Genomic DNA, 26625 nt, shown 5'->3' on the forward strand with positions numbered 1-26625 from the left:
TTAAGTAATGGGTTAAGAGACATTGCAATTAGCTGTCTCATTTATGTTAAGTATCCATTAATTGACACTGATACGTAAAGGGGCTTCAGGTGGCCTCTGTCAGATGTGCAGTTAGTTTTGTGCAAAGTCTGTTGGAATGAAATAAATGTGTGTTGGTGAAAAAGGAACAGAACTTTAGACTCTTCATATCACAGCAACTAAAATGTCTAACAATCTGTAGCAGAGGATGGTTGCTGTGTAAATGTGAAGGGTTGAAAGATACAACTTTTCCAGATCAAACCAAGGAGTGAGTGAGAAAGGAAAAAAAGGGACATATGGCTGAACCGAGGATAAAGATGGCTGGATATGACTATCCTCCCTTATTTTCTGAAAGGGAATCGTACGACCAATGGAGAAGTGCAGTAGTTATGTGGACTAAAGTAACTGCTTTGGGAAAGAGAAAACCAGGTATGGCATTGGCTCTTTCTCTACCATATGGCAGTAAAATCCAAAAGAAAGTGCTTTCTGAGCTGGAATTGGAAGAGTTAGACTCAGAAGAAGGTCTGGAGACTTTATTACATTATATGGAGAAGATTTATAAGAAAGATGACTTGTTAAGTGCGTATGAAGCATGGCCAGATTTTGATAAGTTCCGGAAAATGGAGGATATCTCCATGGAAGACTAATGGAATTTGGCAGACTATATAAAAGGCTGCAGAAACACAACCTGGAATTTCCACAGTCTGTGTTGGCCTTTAAATTACTTGACTGTGCTAGAGTGAGCAACATGGATAGGCTCCTGGTTTTGACAGGAGTTCAGTTTACTGATAAGGATACCTTATTCGAACAGATGACAAAAGCTTTACAAAAGTTTCTGGGGAAACATTCGATTCCGATGGCTCTGATGACCCCAAATAGGTCCGCCTGAAATAAGGCAGAATATGGAAGATACACTACTAACAGGATGGCAAAATCGTATGGCTACGAACAGGGCTCAAGACTATAGAAGGAGACCGAGACAAGGAAATTATGAAGACAGAAACCCAGTTAGAACCTACAATAGGAAGATGAACCCCAGAAATGCACGGGGCATGATAAATCGATGTTTTCGATGTGACTCTCAATACCATTATGCTTTCAACTGTCAAACTCGTTATGATAGTGTTTGAAGTGACACATGACACGGAAGAGTCAGAAGAGGCAAAAGATAGTGACCAGAAACAAGGCATTGTCCTATTGACAAGCAGTTTTACACCGGTAATGAGGGTGTTGGTTACAGAATCCTTCAACTGTGCTGTATTGGACAGTGGCTGCACATCTACTGTGTTTGGAATTGACTGGTTAAAATGTTACCTGGACTCTTTGAATGCTGAAAATCGTAACAAGGTTAAGGAATTTGAAAGTTCCACAAGTTTCAGGTTTGGGGTTAATAATACTCTGAAGTCGCTGAAAAGACTGGTGATCCCTTGCAATATTACCGGAGTGAATCATTTCATCAGCACGGATGTTGTATCAAGTCTGCTTCTGAGCAGACCGTCGATGAAGAAAGCACACATGAAACTGGATATGGAACAGGATAAGGCAACGGTTTTTGGAAAGACGGTGAACTTACAATTTAGACAGTCAGGACACTATTGTATTCCATTACTGACAAATAATATTTCAAGTAGAGTGGTTAAGGATGTGTTAATGGCAGTTGAGAATGGGACTTCAGCTGATAAAAAGCTTGTGGCATTAAAACTGCATAGGCAATTTGCACATCCGTCTCCTCGGAGGTTGAAAAAATTATTAAAGGATGCAGGGATAAGGGATGACTACTATACTAAACTAATAGAACAGGTTAGTGACCGCTGTGAAGTTTGCAGGAAGTACAGCAGGACACCAGCACAACCGATAGTAACCCTACCTTTGGCCGGGGATTTTAATGACATTGTGGCCATGGACCTTAAGATCTGGGATAAAGCAAATAATATATTTATTTTGCGTTTTGTAGATTTAGCAACCAGATTCAGTCAATCAACGATTGTACGAAGTAAAGAAAAGAGTAATTCTGGATCAAATCGTGAAAAAATGGATAGTGACAGGAATGGGTCCACCGGCAAAATTCCTTGTGGACAATGGGGGGGAATTTGCTAATGATGAGTTTCGGGATATGTGTGAAAACGTGAATATCAGAGTTATGAATACGGCTGCAGAAAGCCCATTTTAGTAATGGTGTCTGTGAAAGAAATCATGTTGTCATCGATGACATGCTTCGGAAAATTTTGGCAGATCGACCAAATTGCAGGCTAAATTCAGTTTAGCATGGGCGGTACATGCAAAAAATTCATTGCAGATGGTTGGGGGCTATAGTCCTTATCAATTAGTGTTTGGTAGAAATCTTAAAATTCCGTCCATTTTGGATGACCAGCCTCCAGCTTGGGAGGGGACTACAATTAGCTCTGGTTTTGCTGAACATTTAAATGCATTACATAGCAGTAGAAAAGCTTTTTTGGAAGCAGAAGTCTCTGAAAAAATTCGCAGAGCTTTAAGACATAACGTACGGCCATCAGATGCCATTTTTCAGCAAGGAGGCATGGTATACTATAAGAGAGACAATTCTAATGAATGGAAAGGCCCAGGGAATATCATAGGCATAGATGGCAAAACAATTATTTTGCAACATGGTAATCAAACTGTTAGGCTACATTCATCAAGGATAATGGGTACAGATTACAAATTTAGACCGAGCAGACAGACATGACCAGGAACCAGAGTCATCTGGTATGCATGTGTTACAGAACTATGGGGACCAGTTAACTGATATAGACAGGGTTTCTGTAGAGGAACACAACACTTCTGATGAATTAGAACAGACCATTTTCCAAAAAGGGCAACTGCCAAAAGTTGGTACAAAAGTAACAGACTTGCCTGAAGGGTCCAGCCAATGGAAGGATACAACTGTTATTAGTAGAGCAGGGAAGGCCACTGGAAAGTATAAACATTGGTTGAATGTACAGCATTCAGGGGAAGGAGTCAAGACAATGGATTGGGAAAATGAAGTTCAAAAATGGAGGACACAGAAACGCAGTGCCAGTTCTGATAGTACATCGGATAGTGAACAGGTCCGCAGGAAAAGGTCGACAACTATTGAAAGGACATCCCACAGCAGGAGGGAAAGATCAAGCAGTCGCATACAGAACGAGATACCAGGCAGGAGAGGGGACGTAGTTTATCAAGATCTCTGACCAAGACTACGAATACTAATAGGAGTAGAAGCCCACATGCACGTGAGATTTTGGTGGCTTCAAATAAATTAGATGAAAAAGTTATCAAAGATGCTAAACAGCAAGAATTGCATAGTTGGAGTGAATTTGGGGTATACACGGAAGTGCCGGATAGGGGACAATCCATCCCACAGATGGATTTGCACGGAAAAGGTTCTTCCGGATGGAACTTATAAGGCAAAGGCCAGGCTTGTGGCAAGGGGATTTGAAGAAAACTTAGAAGATCAGGATTTAAGGGTAGATTCACCTACAGCAGGAAAGGTTAATTTAAAGATCATCTTGGTTCTATTAGCCACAAAGGCATAGGAATGCAAATCTATAGATCTAAAAGCTGCCTTTTTGCAGGGGCATCAGCTCCAGAGAGACATTTTTTTTCCGTCCTCCTAAAGAAGCAGCTAACACAGAAGGGGTACTCTGGAAGTTGAACAAATGTGTATATGGATTAAATGATGCATCTAGAGTCTGGTATTTTTCAGTAAGGTCAGTTGTGTTAAAGTTAGGCTGTTGCCAGTTGGAAGCAGATCCTGCAATGTTTTACTGGCATTATAAAGGAAATCTCTCTGGCATCTTTATGATGCATGTCAATGATTTTTTTTGTGAGGTGGGACTAGTGATTTTGAAGCTATTGTAATCTCTGGTTTGAGGAAAGAATTCAGGGTTAGAAGTCAGGCTTCCGGTGCATTTAAATATATTGGACTGGAAATTGGACAGACTAAGTTGGGGGCAACCTTGCGTCAGCAATCTTATTTGGAAAGCATCAGCCCAATAGCAATTAGTCGTGGCCGAGTTTCACAAAAAGACGCAATGGTTTCAAAGATAGAAAAAGAGCAACTACAAAGTTTAATTGGGCAACTGAACTGGTTAGGTAGACCGACTAGACCGGACGTGAGTTTTGATGTCTTAGAGTTGAGTACAAAAATGAATGATCCCAAAGTGGAAGACATGAGAGCAAATAAAGCGTTGGCCAAACTAAAAACTTCGGCACTTGAAACTCAATAGTTTATAGTGATGCGTCCTACGCAAATTTATGTGATGGGGTTTCAAGCGCAGGAGGTTTTATAATTTTCCTTTTGGGGAACAATGGTAAATGTTGCCCGCTTGTGTGGGAAACAAAGAAAATAAGGAGAGTGGTAAAAAGCACTTTGGCTGCTGAGACATTAAGCCTTGTCGAGGCGGTGGATATGGCCTTTTATATAAATCCGATATTGACAGAAATTTTGGGATTAGGGGATTTGGGTAATATACCTATTGACTGTCACATTGACAATAAATCCCTGTGGGAAAATGTGCACTCTACAAAAAGTGTCAATGAAAAGAGGTTACGGATAGACATCGCAAGTTTGACCCAGATGTTGGACAGAGGGGAAATAACAAAAATTGAATGGGTCGACAGTAGCTATCAACTGTCAGACTGTTTTACGAAAAGAGGGGTGAGCTCATAGAAACTGTTGGATATTGTTAATGAAGGGCGTTTGTTTCTGTGACTTTTTTCTGTCCAAACAACAAAAAACTGAAAAAAAGGGGGGGGGGGGGAAATCGTGTGTTTTGAGTTTATTGAAAAATTTTTTCACCTAATTATTTTTTTCTCTCCAAGGAAGGGGAGACTGTTAAGTAATGGGTTAAGAGACATTGCAATTAGTTGTCTCATTTATGTTAAGTATCCATTAATTGACACTGATATGTAAAGGGGCTTCAGGTGGCCTCTGTCAGGTGATGTGTCGTTAGAGTTTTGTGCAAAGTCTGTTGGAATGAAATAAATGTGTGTTGATGAAAAAGGAACAGAACTTTAGACTCTTCATATCACAGCAACTAAAACGTCTAACACTCAGTCAGAGGAACAATGGCCGTTGCTCGGTTCTGAGGCTGCTGAGTTGGGCTGTTCACAGGATAGTAACTGGGAGCGTCTATCTCATAGCGTGTGTTGACTTGGAACTTACTTGGTCTGGAGTAGCCTTGGCAGGTCTCTCCTCGTTGAGAGCCAAGGCCAAGAGAGCGATTCTCTCTTGGGGAATCCTTTTTATACCCAAAAGGGGCTTTGCGCGCTTTCGGGCGGGCCTTGAACTTGGCCCCAATTAATTGGGCCGTTTCCCAATTGTTCTTATCGATTGTCCTCCAATCGAGGGGTGGGTTCCCTGGTTGCTGGGCGTGTCCTAGGTGGCCGTTGGTCTGCTTTGTTTTAGTCTCCTCTGGCGCCGGGGTGTCTGTCTTAGCATTGTTTACCTAAATGTTGCCTTTTGTTCCTGGGGATGGCTCATTAGTATGTAGATGGTTCTGCAGTATTGGTCTTGTCTGAGAGCTACAGCTCTAATCAACAGACAGCCCTTGCACCTGCTTGCTTTTTCGGTATTGTCCAATTTTCCCTGCATTCTTTGCAAAGTGTCCATTTTGTAATCGGGACGTGGCCATCCCAGATGGCTACAGGTTGGAGGAGTCGTCCTCTGCAGAAGAAACATGGGGGGCCTGGCCATCCCCAAACTTGCAATGCCAGTACTGGGAGGTGGTGGGATAGTGGTATTGTCACTGGACTAACCCTAGAGTACTCTGGGTTTCCAGGTTCAAATCCCGCCACTGAAATTTGAATTCAATAAAAACAAATCTGGAATTTAAAATGTCTAGTGATGACCATGAAACCATTGTCAATTGTCATAAAAACTCATCTGGTTCACTAATGTCCTTTAGGGAATGAAATCTGCCAACCTCACCCGGTCTGGTCTTTGTGACTCCAGACCCACAGCAATATGGTTGACTCTTGAGTGCCCTTCAAGAGCAATTAGGGATTGTATCAAGGGACAGTCATATTTATATTTTTTAAACTTTTGTTATTAGTGCAAACTTTAACTCCTAGATATTGGCAGTCTAGACAGGATTGGCTGGCAAGCACTATGGTACTAAATCAGTCCTGTTTTATTTGACTGGCATTCTGTCAGTTTGTTGAAATAGTCTTTTAGAATTTTTTCAAAATATGTTTTTGCGCAGTTCAGCTGCTACTTTTACTTTTCTGGTGCATCAGCCTTTTGCTTGGAACCTCCATAAATCCATTGTTGGAGATGCCAATCTTTTCTTTCAAAGGTATTTGTTATTGTCACGTATATTCGGCAGGGATTCCAGGGATACCTACTGCCATATCCAGGGGTCCTGGTGACAATAAATGCAGCTTGGTTACAGTTCTTTGCGACAGTGTTGATGCAGGTGCTTTCATCTTGTTGATGACTACAAAGTTCCAATTCACGTTAGATTTGTGGCAGGACAGGGTGGTCTCTAGAGGATGGATAGGGGAGGGGAGCGTCTCGGACATGTATAAAGAGCATATGGGTTCGGAGGAGACGCAGACAGAGGAGCTGAAGCGAAAGTGGGAGGAGGAGCTGGGGGGGAAGAGATAGAGGAGGGCCTTTGGGCGGACGCGTTAGGAAGGGTCAATGCTACCGCAACATGTGCCAGGCTCCGCCTGATCCAATTTAAGGTTGTTCACCGGGCTCACATGACAGTGGCCCGGATGAGCAGATTCTTTGGAGTAGAGGACGAATGTGCGGGGGGGGGGGGGGGGGGGGCGCCGCCAGCGAACCATGTCCACATGTTCTGGGCATGTCCAAAACGGAGGCGATTTTGGCAGGGGTTTGCTGACACCATGTCCACTGAATTAAATACGAGGGTGGCAATGAGTCCGGAGATGGCGATTTTTGGGGTATCGCAGGACCCGGGAATCCAGGAGGAGAAAGAGGCAGATGTTCTGGCCTTTGCTTCTCTGGTAGCCCGGAGACTTATGTTTCTGGAGTGGAGGGACTCAAAGCCCCCGAAATCGGAGACCTGGCTTTCAGACATGACAGGCTTCCTCTGCCTGGAGAAAATTAAGTTCACCATGAGAAGGTCTCAGCTGGGGTTCGCCAGGAGGTGGCAACCATTTGTCGGCTTCATCAGCAGAAAGGGGGGGGGGGGGGGGGGGAGAGGGGGCTAGGCTAGTGTAGGTTAGGGGGGGTAAGTAATGGCAAGACCTGCGGGAGAGGGTGGTGGAATTTGCACTATGTATATATTTTTCTTGTTATTTATACTGTTGATTCTGTTGCTGATAAAATGCCAAAGAAAATACCTCAATAAAACGTTTTTTTTTAAATTTGTGGCCTAAAAAATTCTTGATCATCCAAACACGATACTAGGGGATCCTGAAGCATGCAATATAAATACTTCCTTTGGTCACATTGTGCTCCAGGCCTAAGTTTTGAAACGTATTTGTGATAAAAAGGAAAAATGGGTATAGGCAGTGAGAGACTAACAGCTTGTATAAGTGAGATGCTCAGCACCATTTATGCAGGAACCTATTTTTAAAAAAGCTTGTGTCAGGTACTCTGCATTAAGTATTTGTTGATTACTACACAGTAGTAGACTTGTATATTTAGAATATTATGTTGGTTAGCACTTGAAGCTACTTTGTGTAGGCTTATCTACCACTCTTTGAGTTGTCTATCATAGTTCTACCTCTGTAACATTGCCCAACTCCATCCCAGGCACCTTCGTCCATGTCGTTGTTACCTTTAGACTGGATTATTTCAATTGTCTCTTAGCCCACCCCTCTCCTTTCACTCTTCAGAAACTTAAACGCTCATCCTAACTGTTGCCTGTACCCTAACAAGTAACAAGCCTTGTGCACCCTATGCTTGGGATCTGTTATTGGCAGTACCTTAATTTTATAATTCTCATTCTTGTTCTCAAATTCTTCGATGGTCTTGCCCTGCCCTAACTTGTAACTATCACCAGCTCCACAAACCATAGATCTGTCCAAACAACTTGTGAATCACCATCAGCTGCCATGTCTTTGGCTCCTTAGCCTTAAGCTCTGGAATTTCCTCTTCCACCTCTGTACTCTCTCCTAAAATGTGCCTTTTAAAACCTACCTGTGTGGTCATCTGTTCTAATATATACTTGTGTGGCTCAATAATTTTGTTTAATAATGTTCTGGTGGAATTCCATGAGATGTTTTACTACATTAAGTGCACTAAATAAATTGTATATCCAATGAAGTTCTTGACTTGGTTTGAATCTGGTCAGAAGGGTGTGTGTTTCCCCCTCCCTTCTGTCTGTTTTCTCTCTTTCTTGCTATATCTCTGTCCTCCTTGAACATATTCTTACTCGTGTCCTAATATCTTCTTTGGATCTATCAAGTTTTGTCTTCTTACAGTCCTGTGAATTGCCTTGAGATATTTTTCTAAAGGTGATATATAAATGATGCTGTAACCTGCACTCCATTTTTTAAAAGGACTAACTTTTAATTTGTGCAACTTTTCGTCCTCTATCCCTACTTACAGTGTGGAGATGTACTTCCCTCAGACAGACTCCTGGACAGGTCTGGCACCACTTAGTAGTCCGCGCTATGAATGTGGAGTTGCTGTTGTTGATCAGAAACTATATGTCTTAGGAGGGATTGCAACCCATATTCAGCAAGGCATCAATTATCGGAAGCATGAGAATTTGGTGGAAGGTTGGAATCCAGAGACAAACAAGTGGACATCTGTAGAAAGAATGAACGAGTGTCGAAGCACTCTTGGAGTGGCAGTATTAGCAGGCGAACTATATGCAATAGGCGGTTATGATGGAGAAAACTACTTGCAATCTGTGGAAAAATACATTCCTAAAATCAGAAAGTGGCAACCAGTTGCACCTATGGGGAAAAGCCGAAGCTGTTTTGCAGCTGCAGTTTTAGATGGAATGATATATGCTATAGGAGGATATGGCCCTGCTCACATGAACAGGTAAAACAGTATATTTTTTGTAAGATAGGATACAACATTTTAAACTTTCAGAAAGTTATAGATGATCCTATTTCACTTTCAAACCAATTGTAGTTGTTGAGAGCAAATGTGAGAAATTTCAAACAAATTGTGTTTCATTAAATTAAAATCTATTTTGTTTCACAACTTTCTCTGCTGAAGGTGCTGAGACTTGCTAAGTTACAGAATCAGTAGTCCCCCAGTTGGTGGTTCTTCATGTGTGATGGCTTACCACAAATTTCTGTATGGTGATTCAACTTGGTGTGGAGAACCTGTCTTTACTGGGCCAGCAGAATGCCCCCTTCACGTCTTGTTCAATCTTATCAAGCAGCAATTATTGAATATTGAACAAGAATGGGGAACCTGCACAGCATCTATTGATCTGAGATTAGCTAACTCTGCATGTGCCAGGAATAGAACCTGCAAGTCCTTTATTAGATCATTCCTTCACCTCTGAAATCATCAAATTGGCTTGCGTGTTCAAACTTGATGATGAATTTTTCTAATTTCATCAATGTCCACATGTCAGACGCCCAAGATGTCAGTCGCTGTGTTGTTCCCAATTTCTTGGTCACAATACATTTGCCTGCTTTTCTGATAACCAAATGGTCACAATTTGAAATATTGCACAATATTTTGTGTACAAGAAATATTTCAACAATTGATCACTATCTAAACTAATTAGATCCCAATTTGAATAATATAACAGGCCGGAAGGTAATTTGTTTTCACAGCAATTTCTTTTTGTGTTTCTACCAAAAATTGCAGGTATGGATTTTATGTAAATTACTGGACATTTTTAAGAGCATAATTCCTATTTGGCATACCTGATGTTTTTTTGCTATACAAATGTTTTGTTTGTTCTTTTATGAGAGCAAAATTACATTTTGCTTCTCGGATCTGGATTTAAAGACAAACAGTCTGAATGAACACAAAACTGCCCACGATTTAGCAACAAATTGGTAATCTCACTTGATGAATTTAAACATGGCTCATGTAAAAAAAGGAAATTTCACGATACACTTCTAATGTTATGCTTAACTAGACAATAAACTTGTGCTGTACATCAGAGTCCTTGAAATTGATTCTAGGTGCCAAATACTGGGAAAGTAGCAATTTTCCCAGCAATAATTTGGGAAAAATCCTCCCCAAAAATATGAAATTTACAAATCGAAAAACTTAATCGATGAAAATCCTGACCCCTTTCAGAATGTTATCGTTAAATTATTCTATCCCTGTTCTTTGTTTTTTTTTCTAGTGTTGTGTTTGAAATGTTCCTTTGAAATTGTTCTGTTTTTCTGGATCGCGCATTTAATGCATAAATACGTTAAATTTTGTTTATGTATAAATCGTGCATACGTTTTAAACACGTAGAATTTTTTTTGTAAAACTAACCCCCTCAAATTCTCCACACAGTGAGAAGGTCTAAGGTATTACTATTTTGTGGTATGGCGGTTCAAGCTTAAAAAGTATTTTCCTTTGGATGACCCTGAGTCCTAAACTGTGGATACTATGATGCAAGATATCTTTAATTTGAGCTATTTGTGGAGGAATAATATATTAAATATTTGAACTGAAAACTCCTCCTCATTTAAAGCATTGATGACCATATTTCTAATGTTGAAACTTTGTAAAGATGCAACTTAAGCTTTGAAAGTGTTATGGGCTAGGGTTTAGAGAACCCCAACTTTTAATAGATTGTGGTATGGGGAGCACACGCCCACTCTACAGGTGTGGTACAGCTGAAATGGAAAAATATTTTTAAAGCAAAACAATGTTTATTCTATGAACTCAAGTTAACTTTTTTGAAACATACAGTGAACATCTTGGCAACCATCAATTCAAATACAACCCACAAAGAATACAACACTTAAGTAATCCTTGAGCTTTCCTTTTAACATCCACAAAACTTGAAACAAAACCTTTAACAGAAGCACCTCGGGTTTAACTTCACTACTGAGAACAGTTACCATGTTGAAATCAGCAAATGGACACTCGTACGCTTGCAGAGATTCACACACATCCTGCTGTGATTGCAGCTTCTCCAAAACTAAAATGAAACCAAACCCACCCTGCATCAAAAAGCCTAAAGCAAAAGTAAAAAGCTGCCAGACAGCCCAGCTCCACCCACTCTCTGACATCACTGCAGTAATAAACACCCATTTCTTAAAGGAACTCTAACTACAGATATTTATATACATACACATTTATAAACAGCCATTTCTTAAAGGTACTCCCACATGACACCTCCCCCCAAGAAAAAAAAACCCATCAACTTCAAGATGGTTTCATTTTTCACCTTTTCACTATCCTTTAAGAAACGCACACAGTAAACATACTTTTTCGTTTAAAAAAAACAACAACACGCAAACGGGTATAATAATTTCGTCCACTTTTTTTTCCTTCTTCCTCCAACTGGAATCCTTCTCGATTGACAATCTCTTTGAACAAGAAGGTCTCTGCACGATCCATCCATTTCTCTACGCCTCAGCAATTCTCTTTAAAGTCAGATACTTTAGTTCAATCTAATCACAGAGACCCTTCTAATTCTCCAACACATTCTCCAATTGGTTATTACAGCTTTCAGGTAGTCAAATGCCTGTTGAAAGTCCGCTGTCCACTGAAATTTTCGACGTTTCTTCAGCAAGTCCATCAGTGGAGCAACCACGCTACCAAATCTTTTCACAGGTGTTCGATCAAATCCACTCATGCCAAGAAATTGCATTATTTCCCTGTGTGATGAGGGTATCAGAAACTCCTCAATAACTGTTGGTTTCACATCCCGTGTGACCATTCGACCCTGTCCAATTGGATAGCCATGGAAAGTGACTTGGGCTTTTCCAAATTAACTTTTGTCTAGGTTTATCACCAAACCCGCCTCCTGAAGTTGTTAGTTAACCATTAAAATGTGGCTGGGGCGTTTTTCATGCCAAATGGCACAACTTTGAATTGGTATATACCATCTGGAGTCACAAAAGCTGAAATCTCCTTCGCCCTTTCGGATAAAGGTACCTGCCAGTAACCTTTAAGTAAATCCAGTTTGGAAATAAAAAAACTTATTGTCCCACTTTCTCAATGCAATCCTCCAAACATGGGATAGGATAAGAGTCCGTTCTTGTAACTGCATTAACCTCCTCTATAGTCCACACAAAACTGTTGGGTACCGTCTGGTTTAGGTACCATCACTATAGGTGAGCTCCATTGGCTGCAACCCACTTCAATTATGCCATTTTTAAGCATACTCTCAATCTCTTTGTTAACCTGTGCCAATTTTAAAGGGTTAAGTCTGTATGGATGTTGTTTGACTGGATCAGCCTTTCCCACATCTACATCATGTATAGCCATTTTAGTACTTCCCAATTTATCTCCACAAACTTGCCCATGTGATATCAATAACTCTTTCAGATCAGTCCGTTTTTCCTCTGGAAGGTAACTCAACAATTTATCCCAATTTTTAAGAACATCCTCGTTTTCAAATTTAATTTGAGGTATGTCAAATTCACAGTCACCTGGATTTGGTTTGTCACTATGAGTTAGAATCGTTAAAACCTCCTTTTTCTCTCCTTCCCTTTCAAAGTACCTTTTAAGCTTATTCACATGACACACTCGGTGAGTCTTCCTTCTATCTGGTGTTTTTACCACATTCACCTCACTTAATTTCCTTTCAACCTGATAAGGTCCACAAAATCTAGCTTTTAAAGGTTGACCTACCACTGGTAACAATACTAAAACTTTATCTCCACTGTCAAAATTACGAACTTTGGATTTCTTGTCCGCTACCCGTTTCATCACATTTTGTGCAACTTTTAAATGTTGTCTAGCCAATTCACCTGCTCCATTTAATCATTCCCTAAAATTTGATATGTAATCCAATAATGTAAGTTCTGATTTCTCACTCACCAATTTTTCCTTAATCCATTTAAGTGGTCCTCTTACCTCATGACCAAAAATTAGTTCAAACGGACTAAATTTGGTTGACTCATTAGGTGCATCCCTAATTGCAAACAGTACGAATGGAATTCCTTTATCCCAATCCTCTGGATAATCTTGACAATAAGCCCTCAACATTGTCTTTAATGTCTGATGCCACCTTTCTAACGCTCCCTGCGATTCTGGATGATACACAGTTGATTTAAATTGTTTCATTCCTAAGCTATCCATAACTTCTTTGAATAACCTTGAGGTAAAATTTGATCCTTGATCCGATTGTATTTCTGTGTGTAATCCATATCTAGTAAAGAATTTAAGTAATTCCTCCACAATCTTTTTAGCTGTAATATTATGTACTGGAATGGCCTCTGGAAACCTAGTATACACATCCATTAGAGTCAAAAGATATTGATTCCCACTTTTTGTTTTAGGAAGCGGTCCTACGCAATCAATTAGGTCCCGTGTAAAAGGTTCCTCAAATGCTGGAATGGGTATTAAGGCACTGGTTTTATCACTGCTTGAGGTTTCCCTATCACTTGACATGTGTGACATGATTGACAAAATTGAACTACATCTTTATGTAGTCCAGGCCAATAAAAATGTTTTTGTATTTTAGCTTGAGTTTTCCTTATTCCCAAATGACCTCCCGCTGGTACCTCATGTGCAACTCCCAACACCTCCTTTCTATACCCTACCGGCAATACTACTTGATGAGCTTCTGCCCACTTTTCATCCGCCTGCATATGTACAGGTCTCCATTTCCTCATCAAGACATCACTTTTACGGTAATAACACACTGGTATACACTCCGATTCCTCTTCCGTATATGCTTTCTGATACATCTGTTTTATTTCTATATCTTTCTGTTGTAACTCCGCCAATTTTCCTGAATTAAAAATATCCGCCTCATCCTCCACCTTTTCCTGTTCTTTTTCAACCATCTGATCAAAAATCGTTTCTGATAATTGCACTTCAATTTCATCTTCACTCTCTGATTTATCCTCTTGCCTTAACCTGTGACTTTGCGACCTTGTTACTACACAATCCGGAAAAATCCCAGGATATTCATCCTTCAACACTTCAGTTGTCTGATTTTCCACTGGCTTATCAACCACAGTAGGCATCACTCCCACCTGCGATCCAGCTATATCATTACCCAAGATAAACTGTATTCCTGGACAAGTTAGTTTATCTATTACTCCTACTACCACTTTACCACTCTTCACTGGACTTTCTCCAACCTTACCGTATATAATGGAACGCTACTCCTCTCACCCTGAATTCCACATATCACCACCTTTTCTGACAACATTCTGCCCAAACTACATAATTCCTCATCTCTTACCATTAAAGATTGACTCGCCCCTGTATCTCTTAAAATTGTGACTTTTTTACCTACTCTTCCTGATACACGTGAATAAACTTTACCCACACAAGTAAATTCTTTCAAGAGATCTGGCACATTGTTATCAATCACCCCTTGATCAGGCTGTACAATCTTTTGCAAGTCCTTCGCTTCACTTGGGCTTCCCTTTTCCACTTTAACAAACCCCACAGTCTTATCCTGTTTTACCACATTAGCCTTCCCAGTGCTTTTCTTCAACCACCAACACTGTGACTTTACATGGCCTAGTTTATTACAGTGAAAACAATTGAAACTTTTCATGTCTCTTCCACCCTCCTGGATTTCTTTTTTAATCTGAGGTACTATCTCCTTATTATCTCCCATTAGATCACCTTTACCTCTTGAGTATTTCTCATGTCCCCAGTTTCTATCCCTCACAGGCTGTAATTGATGTCGGAAACCAAGCTTTGTTTTATGAACTAATTCATAATCATCTGCCATTTCTGCTGCTAATCTTGCAGTTTTAACCCTCTGCTCTTCCACACGAGTTCTCACTACATCAGGAATTGAATTTTTAAACTCCTCCAAAAGCATAATTTCTCTGAGTGCTTCATACGTTTGGTCTATTTTCAAAGCCTTTATCCACCTATCAAAATTACTCTGTTTGAGCCTTTCAAACTCCTTGTGTGTTTGATCAAATTCTTTCCTTACATTTCTAAACCTTTGCCTGTAAGCTTCAGGCACAGGTTCATATGCACCGAAGATAGATTTTTTCACCTCCTCATACGTCCCAGATGCCTCCTCCAGTAGTGATGCAAACACTTCACTAACTCTACCTACCAGCTTTGTTTGAATCAGTAATACCCACATGTCCTGTGGCCATTTCATTTGTTTAGCTACCTTCTCAAATGAAATGAAAAAGGCTTCTACCTCCTTCTCTTCAAACCTTGGCAATGCTTGGACATATTTAAATAGATTCCCACCAAGCCTTCGACTTTGACGCTCTTTCTCACTATTCTCATTACTATCATCCAACTTTTTGTTTCTCTTTACGTCTGCCAATTTTAACTGACTGTCATGTTTCATGGCCATTTTCTGAAGTTCAAACTCTCTCTCTTTATCTTTTTCCCTGTTCTGTATCTCCTTTTCTCCTTTTTATTCTGCTGGGGCTATTCTTTCTTTTCTCCTTTCTTCTCTCTCCTTTTCTTTTTCCTATCTCTCTTTCTTTTTCCTCTCTTTTGTATTCAAGCTGCTTTAATTCTTTCTCATGTTCCATTTGTTTAATTTGTAACTAAAATTTTGCCATTTCCAATGAGTCAAACTGTATCTCAGGCAACTTTAAATGCTTAGCCACCGCCATCATTACCTCTTTTCGCAGTTTGTCACGTAATGTTAACTGCAATATGTTTGCCAAATCTAACGGTCTGCTTTTAGTCTCTGTCCGTAAGGTACTGCGTGTGACCATCTCCACCCCTAAAAACTTCAGAGCCTCTGAAAGAGCCATTGTCCACAACACACTCCCTACTTAATCTAAAATATCACACCTGAAAAGCAACCACAATATGCTCACCCCTCACTGTCTTTAAGTTCACAAAGCCAATCCAATAGATAGACTTTTATCCCCCTCGAGTCCCCAATTTGTTATGGGCCAGGGTTTAGAGAACCCCAAAGTATATCATGGAGTTCACCTGACCCACAACTTTTAGTAGATTGTGGTATGGGGAGCACACGGCCCACTCTACGGGTATGGTACAGCAGAAATGGAAAAGTATTTTTTAAAGCAAAACAGTGTTTATTCTATGAACTCAAGTTAACCTCTTTAAAACGTACAGTGAACATCTTGGCAACCATCAATTCAAATACAACCCCCAAAGAATACAACACTAAGTAATTCTTGAGCTTTCCTTTTAACATGCATAAGACTTAAAACAAAACCTTTAACAGAAGCACCTCAGTTTTAACTTCACTACTGAGAACAGCTACCATGTTGAAATCAGCAAATGGACATAAGCTTGAAGAGATTCACACACATTCTGCTATGATTGCAGCTTCTCCAAAACTAAAATGAAACCAAACCCACCCTGCAGCAAAAAGCCTAAAGCGAAAGTAAAACGCTGACAGACCCCAGCTCCACCCACTCTCTGACATCACTGCAGTAATAAACACCCATTTCTTAAAGGTACTCTCGCTACAGATATTTATATACATACCCATTTATAAACACCCATTTCTTAAGGTACTCTCACATGACAAAAGGAATCATCGAAGCTAATGGTGTACGAATTGTCAATATAACTACCTGATCATCGTATTTCATAAAACATATTGAGGACCTTTTACTTCATGACCTGACATGTAACCTTGAATTGTAACATATTGAATTTTGGGGGAGCTGATCAGGGTCTCTTGATTTCTAACTAATCACATCCTCTTGAGTCAAATAAGCTATCAACAATTGCTAACAGCCTCACGGCACCAAGGTTCCAGATTCGATACAAGGCCAAACGGTACAAACACTAATTTTGTGTTGGAGAAACAGGGTACCCTCCCCTCAATACCAATATACGGGGATAGGTGGATTGGCCACACTAAATTTCCCCTTAATTGGAAAAAATGAATTGCGTACTCTAAATTCTTTTAAAAACCAATTGCTAATAGGGCTCAAATATGTAATTACCGTGTGAGAGCCATTGGCACCTATGAAACTATTCCAGCAGGAGTTACTACCTTCAGGAGAGCAAGAATAAGTGAAAATTGGCAGGGGAGTCAAATGTTTTACATTGAATGTGCCATTTTGTTTCCCACTCTCCATTGTTTTCTTTAAAGCCTTTAAAATTGGTGGTGGTTATTAAATTTTTCAAACTAGTCTTTGGAGAGCTACATGTACTTGTTATTTGAGTTTCTTGTGTATTATTCTCATCATTTCTGGAGCAAGTGGAATTTAACCTACTTGTATGTTTTACTTCTATTTGTAAAATTAGTGTGGAGCGTTATGATCCAAGCAAAGATTCCTGGGAGATGGTGGCTTCAATGGCTGATAAAAGAATTAATTTTGGTGTTGGTTCAATGCTTGGATTCATCTTTGTCGTTGGTGGACACAATGGTGTGTCACACTTGCAGAGTGTTGAGAGGTATGAACCCCATCAAAATCAGTGGACCTTATGCAGGCCGATGAGTGATCCTAGAACAGGTAAATGAGTATTTACGTAGTCCCAGATAGTGTCCTGAGATGTAGCAATTTGTGGAAAACAATTGGTGTCTGCCGTTTTTCTTAATTATCTTTTTTAACAAAGTGGATTGCTTAAATTATTACAGTTCTGAAAGAATTATAGAATGGGCTCAGCGCAAGAAACCCTTCTGGTTCCCTTTCACTGTAACCTTGCAAATTATTTCTCTTCTGCAGCTTATCCAATTCCCTTTTGAGAACCACAATTGAATTAGCCTCCACCATGCTCTCGGATTGTACACTCCAGATCCGAACCACTCTGCTGCTTCTTTTATCAATCAGCTTAAATCCATGTTCTCTGTTTTGGAACAGGGTCTTCCTATCTGTATGTCTAGATCCTTTATGATTTTGAACATTTCTATCAAATTTCCTCTTAACATTCTTTGCTAATAAAACCACGCAACTGTCATCTTTCGTCCCTGGAATCATTCTCAATCTTTTCTGCACCCTCTCCATTACCTTCATATACTTCCTGAAGTGAGGTGCCCAGAATTCAACACTGTATGCCAGTTGAGCCTAAAAGTGTTTTATAAAAGTAGTTCATAATTTATTTGCTTTTGTACTCTCTCTGCTCTCTGCCTCTATTTTAAAGTCCAGGATCTTGTATGCCTTTTTAACCACTTATTCAATCTGCCTAGCCACCTTCAACGATTTGTATACATATGCCCCAGGTTCTCTGTATTCCCTTTAGAATTGTACTCTTTATTTTATATTGTGTCTCCTCATTCTTCCTACAAGTGTAACACTTCACACGTCTCTGCATTAAATGTCATCTGTCACATGTTTGCCCATTTCACCAGGCTATGTCCTCTTGAAGTTTATCACTATCCTCCACAGTTCACAATACTTCAAGTTTGTGTCATCTGCAAAGTTTGAAATTGTTCTATGCACACCCAATTTTAAAGACTAGGTCTTTAATATATCAGGAAAATCAGTGGTCTTGTACCAACTCTTGGGGAACCCAGAAATAAAAACAGAAAATGCTGGAAAAATTCAGCAGGTCTGGTGTCATCTGAAGAAAAGTCCTGTGGACTCAGAACATTAACTCTGTTTTTCTCTCCACGGATGCTGGGTTTTTCCAGCATTTTGTTTTCATTTCAGATTTCCAGCATCTGCAGTGTTTTGCTTTGATCTTGGGGAAACCATACTGCATACCTCCTCAACCCCAAAAAACAGCTGTTGACCATTTCCTGTTTCCTGTCACTCATCCAACTTGTATCCATGTTGCTAAATTTCCCTGTTATCCTTATGTACCACTTTTATCAAACACCGAACCACATTACCTTCATCAATCATGCCTGTTACTTAAAAAAAACCCTCAAACAAGTTAACTAATCCATACTCCCTTTCCTTAATTAATCCAACTTGTCCAAGTGACTTATATTTGCCCCAGATTATAGTTTCTAAACGTTTTCCCATCACCGAGGTTAAACTGATTGGCTTGCAGATGCTGGGTTCATCCTTGCCCCATTTGTTTTGAACAAAAGTATAACGTTCTCAATGCTCCAGTATTGTAATACTTCTGTATCCAAGGAGGATTGGAAGATTGTGGCCAGTACCCTTTGCAATTTCCATCCTAATTCAGAAGCATTTCATCTGGTCCTGGAGATTTCTCTGTTTTTAAGTACAGTCAACTTTTCTAATATTTCCTATATTAATTGTTAGCCCATCAAGTATTTCTGCTACCTTCCCTTTCACAGCATCTTTTTCTTTGGTAAAGATAAATTAAATAAATCAGTTAGTATTTCAGACAGTGCTCTGCCTCTAGGCCTATGTCTTTTTGGGCCCTACCCCAACCTCCTTTTCACTACCCTTTACTTTTTCTATTAAAATACTTTTGGATTCCCTTTCGTTTAAGCTACTAGTCACTTCTCATACACTCTGCTTCTGCTACGTCCTTTCTGAACTTTTATATTTGGCCTCCATTAGTATTATCAACCTGAAATCTATCCTACACAACTTTTCCTGCTTCGTCTCACTCTTATCTCTTTTGTCACTCAGGGAGCTCTGGCTTTGCTTATCCTGCATTTCTTCCTCTGGAATTGTATTTTGAAAGTACCCAAACCATTTCCTGGCAGCCTATGTTCTATTATAGTTTTGCCTACCAATCCTTGATTCAGATTCACTTTGGACTGATTTATTTTCACCCCACTGAAATTGGTCCTTCTCCAGTTTTTCTCCAGATTGTTTCTTGTCCTTTTCGATAAGACATAGGAGCAGAGGTAGGCCATTCGACCCATTGAGTCTGCTTTGTCATTGAATGAGATTGTGGCTGATTTGATGTGATAATCCTAAACTCCGCTTTCGAGGCTTATCCCCATAACCCTTTATTCTCTTACTGACCAAAAATCTATCTATCTCAGCATTGAACATATTTAACAACCCAGCCTCTACAGCTCTCTGTGGTAAAGATTTCCACAGATTCACTACCCTCTGAGAGAAGAAATTACTCCTCGTCTCTGTCTTAAATGGGCAACCCCTTACTCTGAGATGCCTTCTGGTTTTAGACTCTTCCATAAGGCAGTATTTCTCTAGATTGTTGCTTGTCCTTATCCAAGACTAACCTAAGCCATATGATACTACAATCACTGTTCCTGTTTCTTAAATGTTCTTCCAACTGATACCTGATCTGCTTAATCGACCTCATTCTCCAGAATCAAATCCAGCAATGCCTCCTCATTGGACCAGAAACTTACTGACGAGAAAATTCTTCTCAACACAATTCAGAAATGCTTCCCTTTACTATTAATATTGCCAGTCTCTATTAAGAAAATTGAAGTCCCATCCCCCCGATCCGGCTGATAACTTGGAATGTGAGGGGCCTGAACTGGGGGGGGGGGGGGCGTTTAAGAGGGCCCGGGTGTTAAAGGGACTTAAAGGCAGACGTGGTTATGCTCCAGGAGACACATCTGAAGGTGGCAGATCAGGTTAGGCTGAGAAAGGGATGGGTAGGGCAGGTCTTTCATTCAGGGCTGGATGCGCAGAACAGTACTGGTGGGGAAGCGGGTGTCGTTCGAGGCACTGAATATTGTAGTGGATAATGGAGGTCGATACGTGATGGTGAGTGGTAGGTTGCAGGGGGTGCGGGTGGTACTGGTGAACGTATATGCCCCGAATTGGGATGATGCCGGATTTATGAAACGCATGCTCGGTCGGATTCCGGATCTGGAGGTAGGTAGCTTGATAATGGGGGGGGGGACTTCAATGCGGTGCTGGACCCAGCACTGGACCGTTCTAGGTCCAGGACGGGTAAGAGGCCGGCTGCGGCTAAGGTGCTCGGGTTTATGGACCAGATGGGGGGAGTGGATCCATGGAGGTTTGCCAGGCCGCTGGCCAGGGAATTTTCCTTCTTTTCCCACGTCCATAGAGCCTACTCCCGGATAGATTTCTTTCATTTTGAGTAGGGCGCTAATCCCGAAAGTAGAGGGAACGGAATATTCGGCCATAGCCATCTCGGACCACGCCCCGCATTGGGTGGAGCTGGAGTTCGGGGAGGAGAGGGACCAGCGCCCGCTGTGGCACCTTAATGTGGGACTGTTGCCGGATGAGGGGGTGTGCGGGCGGGTGCGGGGGTGTATTGAAAGATAATTGGAGGCCAACGACAATGGGGAGGTGCAGGTGGGGGTAGTCTGGGAGGCGTTGAAGGCGGTGGTCAGGGGAGAGCTATTTTCCATTAGGGCCCACGGAGAAGGGAGAGGTTGGTGGGGGAGATTTTAAGGGTGGACAGGAGGTATGCAGAGGCCCCCGTGGAGGGGCTACTGAGGGAGCGACGGAACCTCCAGACGGAATTCGACCTGATGACCACTGGGAAAGCAGAGGCACAGTGGAGGAAAGCGCAGGGGGCGGCGTATGAGTATGGGGAGAAGGCGAGTCGGATGCTGGCACATCAGCTTCGTAAGAGGGAGGCAACGAGGGAGATTGGTGGAGTTAAGGATAGAGGGGGGAATACGGTGCGGAGTGCGGTGAGAATAAACGAGGTATTTAGGGACTTCTATGGGGATCTGTATAGGTCTGAGCCCCCAGCGGGGAGGAGGGGCTGCGACGATTCCTAGATCAGCTGAGGTTCCGGAGGGTGGAGGTGAAGGAGGTGGCTGGTTTGGGGGTGCCGATTGGGCTGGAGGAGCTGGTTAAAGGATTGGGGAGCATGCAGGCGGGTAAGGCCCCGGGGCCGGATGGGTTCCCGGTTGAATTTTACAGGAAATACGTGGACCTGCTGGGCCCGTTGCTAGTGAGGACTTTTAATAAGGCGAGGCAGGGGGGGACTTTGCCCCCGACAATGTCCAGGGCGCTGAATTCTTTGATGTTGAAGCGGGACAAGGATCCATTGCAACGTGGGTCGTATAGACCGATCTCGCTCCTCAATGTTGACGCTAAGTTGCGGGTGAAGGTGCTGGCTACGAGAATTGAGGACTGTGTCCCGTGGGTGATTCATGAGGACCAGACGGGATTTGTGAAGGGTAGGCAGCTAAATACAAATGTGCGGAGGCTCCTCAATGTGATTATGATGCTCTCGGTTTGGGTTCGGGGAGGGGTTCATCAGTTGGGTCAGGCTGCTATATAGAGCCCCGGTGGCGAGTGTGGCTACGAGGTCGAGGTACTTTCGGCTGTACTGGGGGACGAGGCAAGGGTGCCCCTTATTGTTTGCACTGGCAATTGAGCCGCTGGTCATGGCATTCGGGGAGTCCAGGAAATGGAGGGGATTGGTCCGGGGGCAAGAGAAACACCGGGTGTCGTTGTAGGCCGATGACCTGTTGTTGTATGTTGCGGATCCAGTGGAGGGGATGGCGGAGGTCATGCAGATCCTTAGGGAGTTTGGGGACTTTTCGGGGTATAAAACTCAACGTCGGGAAGGGTGAGCTCTTTGTGGTGCATTAAGGGGACCAGGGAAGGGGGATAGACGAGCTACTGCTGAAGAGGGCGGAAAGGAGCTTTCGGTACCTAGGGATCCAAGTAGCTAGGAGTTGAGGGGCCCTGCACAAGCTCAATTTGTCGCGGTTGGTGGAGCAGATGGAGGAGGATTTTAAAAGATAGGATATGCTGCCACTCTCACTAGCGGGTAGGGTGCGGTCGGTCAAAATGACAGTCCTCCCGAGGTTTCTCTTTGTGTTCCAGTGCCTTCTCATTCTGATCCCCAAGGCCTTTTTCAAACGGGTAAGCAGGAGCATGGGATTTGTGTGGGCGAATAAGACCCCGCGGGTGAAGAGTGTTTCTAGAGCGTAGCAGGGACAGGGGGGTGCTGGCGCTGCCGTATTTGTGTGGCTATTATTGGGCAACCAATGTGGCGATGATCCGTAAGTGGGTAATGGAGGGAGAGGGGGCGGCGTGGAAGAGGCTAGAGATGGCGTCCTGTGTGGGCACGAGCCTGAGGGCGCTGGTGACAGCACCGCTGCCGCTCTCGCCGACAAGGTACACAACGAGTCCGGTGGTGGCGGTGACGCTGAAGATGTGGGGGCAGTGGAGGCGACACCGGGGCGATGTGGGAGCCTCGGTTTGGTCCCCAATTTGGGAGAATCATTGGTTCGTCCCGGGAAGGATGGATGGGGGGTTTCGGAGCTGGCATCGGGCAGGGGTTAGAAGAATGGGGGACCTGTTCATCGATGGGACGTTTGCAAGCCTAGGGGCGCTGGAGGAGAAGTTTGGGCTACCCCCGGGAAACGTTTTCAGGTACATGCAAGTGAGGGCGTTTGTGAGGTGGCAGGTGAGGGAATTCCCGCTGCTTCCGGCACGTGGGATTCAGGACAGGGTGATTTTGGGTGTATGGGTTGGAGAAGGCAAGGTTTCGGCGATGTACCAGGAGCTGAAGGAAGAGGAGGAGGCTTCGGTGGAGGGGTTAAAGGGCAAGTGGGAGGAGGAGCTTGGGAGGAGATAGATGAGGGTCTGTGAGCTGATGCCCTGAGTAGGGTTAATTCTTCCTCCTCTTGCGCCAGGCTCAGCCTAATACCGTTCAAAGTTACTCACAGAGCGCATATGACTGGGGCGAGATTGAGTAGGTTCTTTGGGGTGGAGGACAAATGTGGGAGGTGCTCGGGGAGCCCGGCAAACCATGTCCATATGTTCTGGTCGTGCCCGGCGCTGGATGGGTTTTGGAGGGGTTTTGCGAGGACTATGTCCAAGGTGGTGAACGCCCGGGTCAAGCCGAGCTGGGGATTAGCAGTATTTGGGGTATCGGATGAGCCAGGAGTGCAGGAGGCGAAAGAGGTCGGTATCCTGGCCTTTGCGTCCCTGGTAGCCCGGCGGAGGATTTTGCTTTATGGAAAGATGCGAAGCCCCCTAGTGTGGAAGCTTGGATCAATGACATGGCAGGGTTCATCAAACTGGAGAGGATAAAGTTTGCCTTGCGAGGGTCTGTGCAAGGGTTCCTCAGGCGGTGGCAACCGTTCCTAGACTATCTCGCGGAGCGTTAGAAGGCGGTCAGCAGCAGCCCAAGGGGGGGGGGGGGGTTCTTTTGGGGTGGCGTTTGGTGGGGGTTTTTCCCTATTTTTAAATGTTATATTGTATATGGGGGAAATCCAATGTATAATTTCTGATTGTTGTGTTCCTGTTTCTTTCTTCTTGTTGGGGGGGTGGGGTGTTTGTTAAAAATTTGTTGAAAAATTTGAATAAATATATATATTTTTAAAGAAAATTGAAGTCCCTTATTACTGATTTTTTTTTTTTTTTTTTGCAACTCTGTAATTTCCTTATATATTTTAATTTATAATTTGTGCTTATTGTTCCATCTGTTTTATAGAGTTTGTTTTAATCGGATGTATTTTTTTCCATCTCTATGGCAGGAGTTGGTGCAGCCATTGTAGACAACTACCTCTATGTAGTGGGAGGTCACTCAGGTTCATCGTACCTGAATATGGTGCAGAGGTATGACCCAACCTTAGATACCTGGTCAGACTTTGCTGGCATGTTGTCATGTCGATGCAACTTTGGGCTAACCGCATTTTGACTGTTGACTTGATTAAAAAGGACATACTGTGGTAATAAACCCTGCATGACAAGATGACCAACTACTGAGACTTTGCAGCTCCTCAATCTGTTGGGTTTTACTGAGAAACTTGGCTGCTACTGTTGGTTTTTACTGTGCAAAAGGTTTTCATGTTTTTGATCAAAATGGTTATATTGTATGATTATACATTTGCGGGGAAGAAAACTAATGCCTGAAACAGCGAGGGCTAACCAGAGCTCTGGCTTTTCCACTTAATAAACATTCCCCTCCATTTTAACAAGCTGTTACCTCCATCCTTCCTCATTTTAATCATAAAGGATCACATTCAAAACCAATAATCAACCCATTGTATGTATGCAACTTGAAGAGTCCATGTCTGTTTTGTGCAATGTATGTTCATTGCATTTATCATGTTCTATTTAACATCCGTGCTTCACAGTAATAAAATTTGTACTTAAGGGCTGCATATCTGTAACTCCCATTTTTTAATTCAGTACAACTTCCCATTGTGTGCTTGCTTGTATTGTGCAATGTGATTTATGTAATTGGTAGGGTTGGAATGATACGTTGATAGTAATGTGAAACATGCTACAAACATTTGTATGATTGTTCCTTTGACAATCTTCCAACTGAACCATAATAAGATCACCTGTTAATATTTAATATTTCATCTGTTATTCAAAGGGACTAAACGGAAATGCATATCTAAAAAGGGATCTTAATTGGGTTATGCTGAGTGTTACTTTTCATAGTTTGCTAATGGGTTTATGAAGTTCTGAATTCATAATGGTTACATTACTTTTATTTGCAGGACATAGCATGGGAACACAGTTTCTGATTTTAGATAATTAATTAATGGACTTTGAATATGGGACTTTGAATATGGCTTCAATGATTTATTTTGGTCAGTACTGAAATTTCAGTATTTGTAACTTGCCATTTTATTCAGTTCCAATGAGCAGGCGTTGGGTTTGTTGATGTGATCCTTTGTAATATTCTACAGCTGCTGTTGAGGGAGAATAATTAGATTTAGTAACTGGTGCTATCCTAGGATTCAGGACACATGTTGCATATGTTTATTTTGTAATATGTTTGCTCATGACTTATTTTGAATATTTTTTACTCCAATGGTTTTGTGAGTAGGACTTGTATGTGCCTCTGAGCAATCAAAGCTAGAGTGAAGGTGTAGTTCGATAAGGGTTTTGATTACTTTTTGAACCCTAACCTTACTGATTTTTAAACTCCAATTGAATTGATTAACATTGTAAAGGTGGACTAATAGTTCAACTTTTCATTGTTATCATCTGGTTTTCTTTATATATGATTTCCCCCACTGCCAATGTGTGTATGGACATCTTTGTTAACTAACTATTGTTGCCAAACTTTTATGTTGACTGCCAAGTTTACCTTTTGTACCTACAACCTCAATGTGTCACTTTTCAGTCTCATCTCAATGCTGCAGTAACTTGCATGGAAACAATTTTTTGTTTTTGGCTGTTTAGAAAGTACTTAATGCAAGAAAAGTTAAAGATATTAAACGAGGGTTGAAATATGTTCCAGCGGAGGATGCACATTTGTAGTTGACAGGTTCTACGCAAGGATTTGAAACAACCAAATTGATTATTTTAACCCAATCTAGTGTTTTTTTTTATTGATAGCCAAACCTTGTGAAAACAAACTGCACTGTTTGAAAACATTATAAATACTATCTTTGTAAAATACTGCAGCTTTTCCTCTATCCTTACTGTGCAAAAAATAATTTACATAATTTTGGAAGAAGTTTGATTACAGCTTGTTGGTATGTTTTTCAAAGATCAGCAAAGTGCCAGCACAATGTTTGTACACATAGTAAGTTGTATATTTCATTCCTGATCGGAAAAGTCAATGGTTTTGAGGCCGCATGAACATGTCTGTGTACACATATCAGTGTTTCAGATCACGCTGAATCATCATGCTATTATAGTTAGTTTCTATCTAAACCCTCTGGAAGTTTCTAGACCTTGCGAGTGAAGGCTACAAATGTTTGGTATTTTGAATAAAATGGTGCAATAACATTTTTATATGGCTTTTCTATTAGGTGTAATTTATACTTATGTAAATGAAAGAATGGAATTGCCATTGTGCTCTGTAAATATAGCATCTGTCAGTTAAGTGTGTTCAATAAAATTTACACTTGTGCTGTT

At 41.7% G+C, this 26625-nt stretch overlaps 1 protein-coding gene across 3 annotated transcripts in view; it reads left to right on the forward strand.

Moving 5' to 3' along the window:
• Positions 1-26625, forward strand: part of LOC140403461 (kelch-like protein 28) — a 36491-nt gene extending 9866 nt beyond the window's left edge. For 2 of the 3 annotated variants that reach the window (XM_072491366.1, XM_072491363.1), the window contains 3 exons: positions 8543-8986; positions 17261-17469; positions 24279-26625. In XM_072491366.1, the coding sequence (XP_072347467.1) occupies positions 8543-8986; positions 17261-17469; positions 24279-24442 (817 nt within the window). In that variant the 3' untranslated portion in view covers positions 24443-26625. The remainder of the gene's footprint in view (positions 1-8542; positions 8987-17260; positions 17470-24278) is intronic. The other variant, XM_072491375.1, reaches the window with a different exon arrangement.

The sequence above is a fragment of the Scyliorhinus torazame genome, chromosome 2, assembly GCF_047496885.1.
Source record: "Scyliorhinus torazame isolate Kashiwa2021f chromosome 2, sScyTor2.1, whole genome shotgun sequence".
Taxonomy (NCBI): domain Eukaryota; kingdom Metazoa; phylum Chordata; class Chondrichthyes; order Carcharhiniformes; family Scyliorhinidae; genus Scyliorhinus; species Scyliorhinus torazame.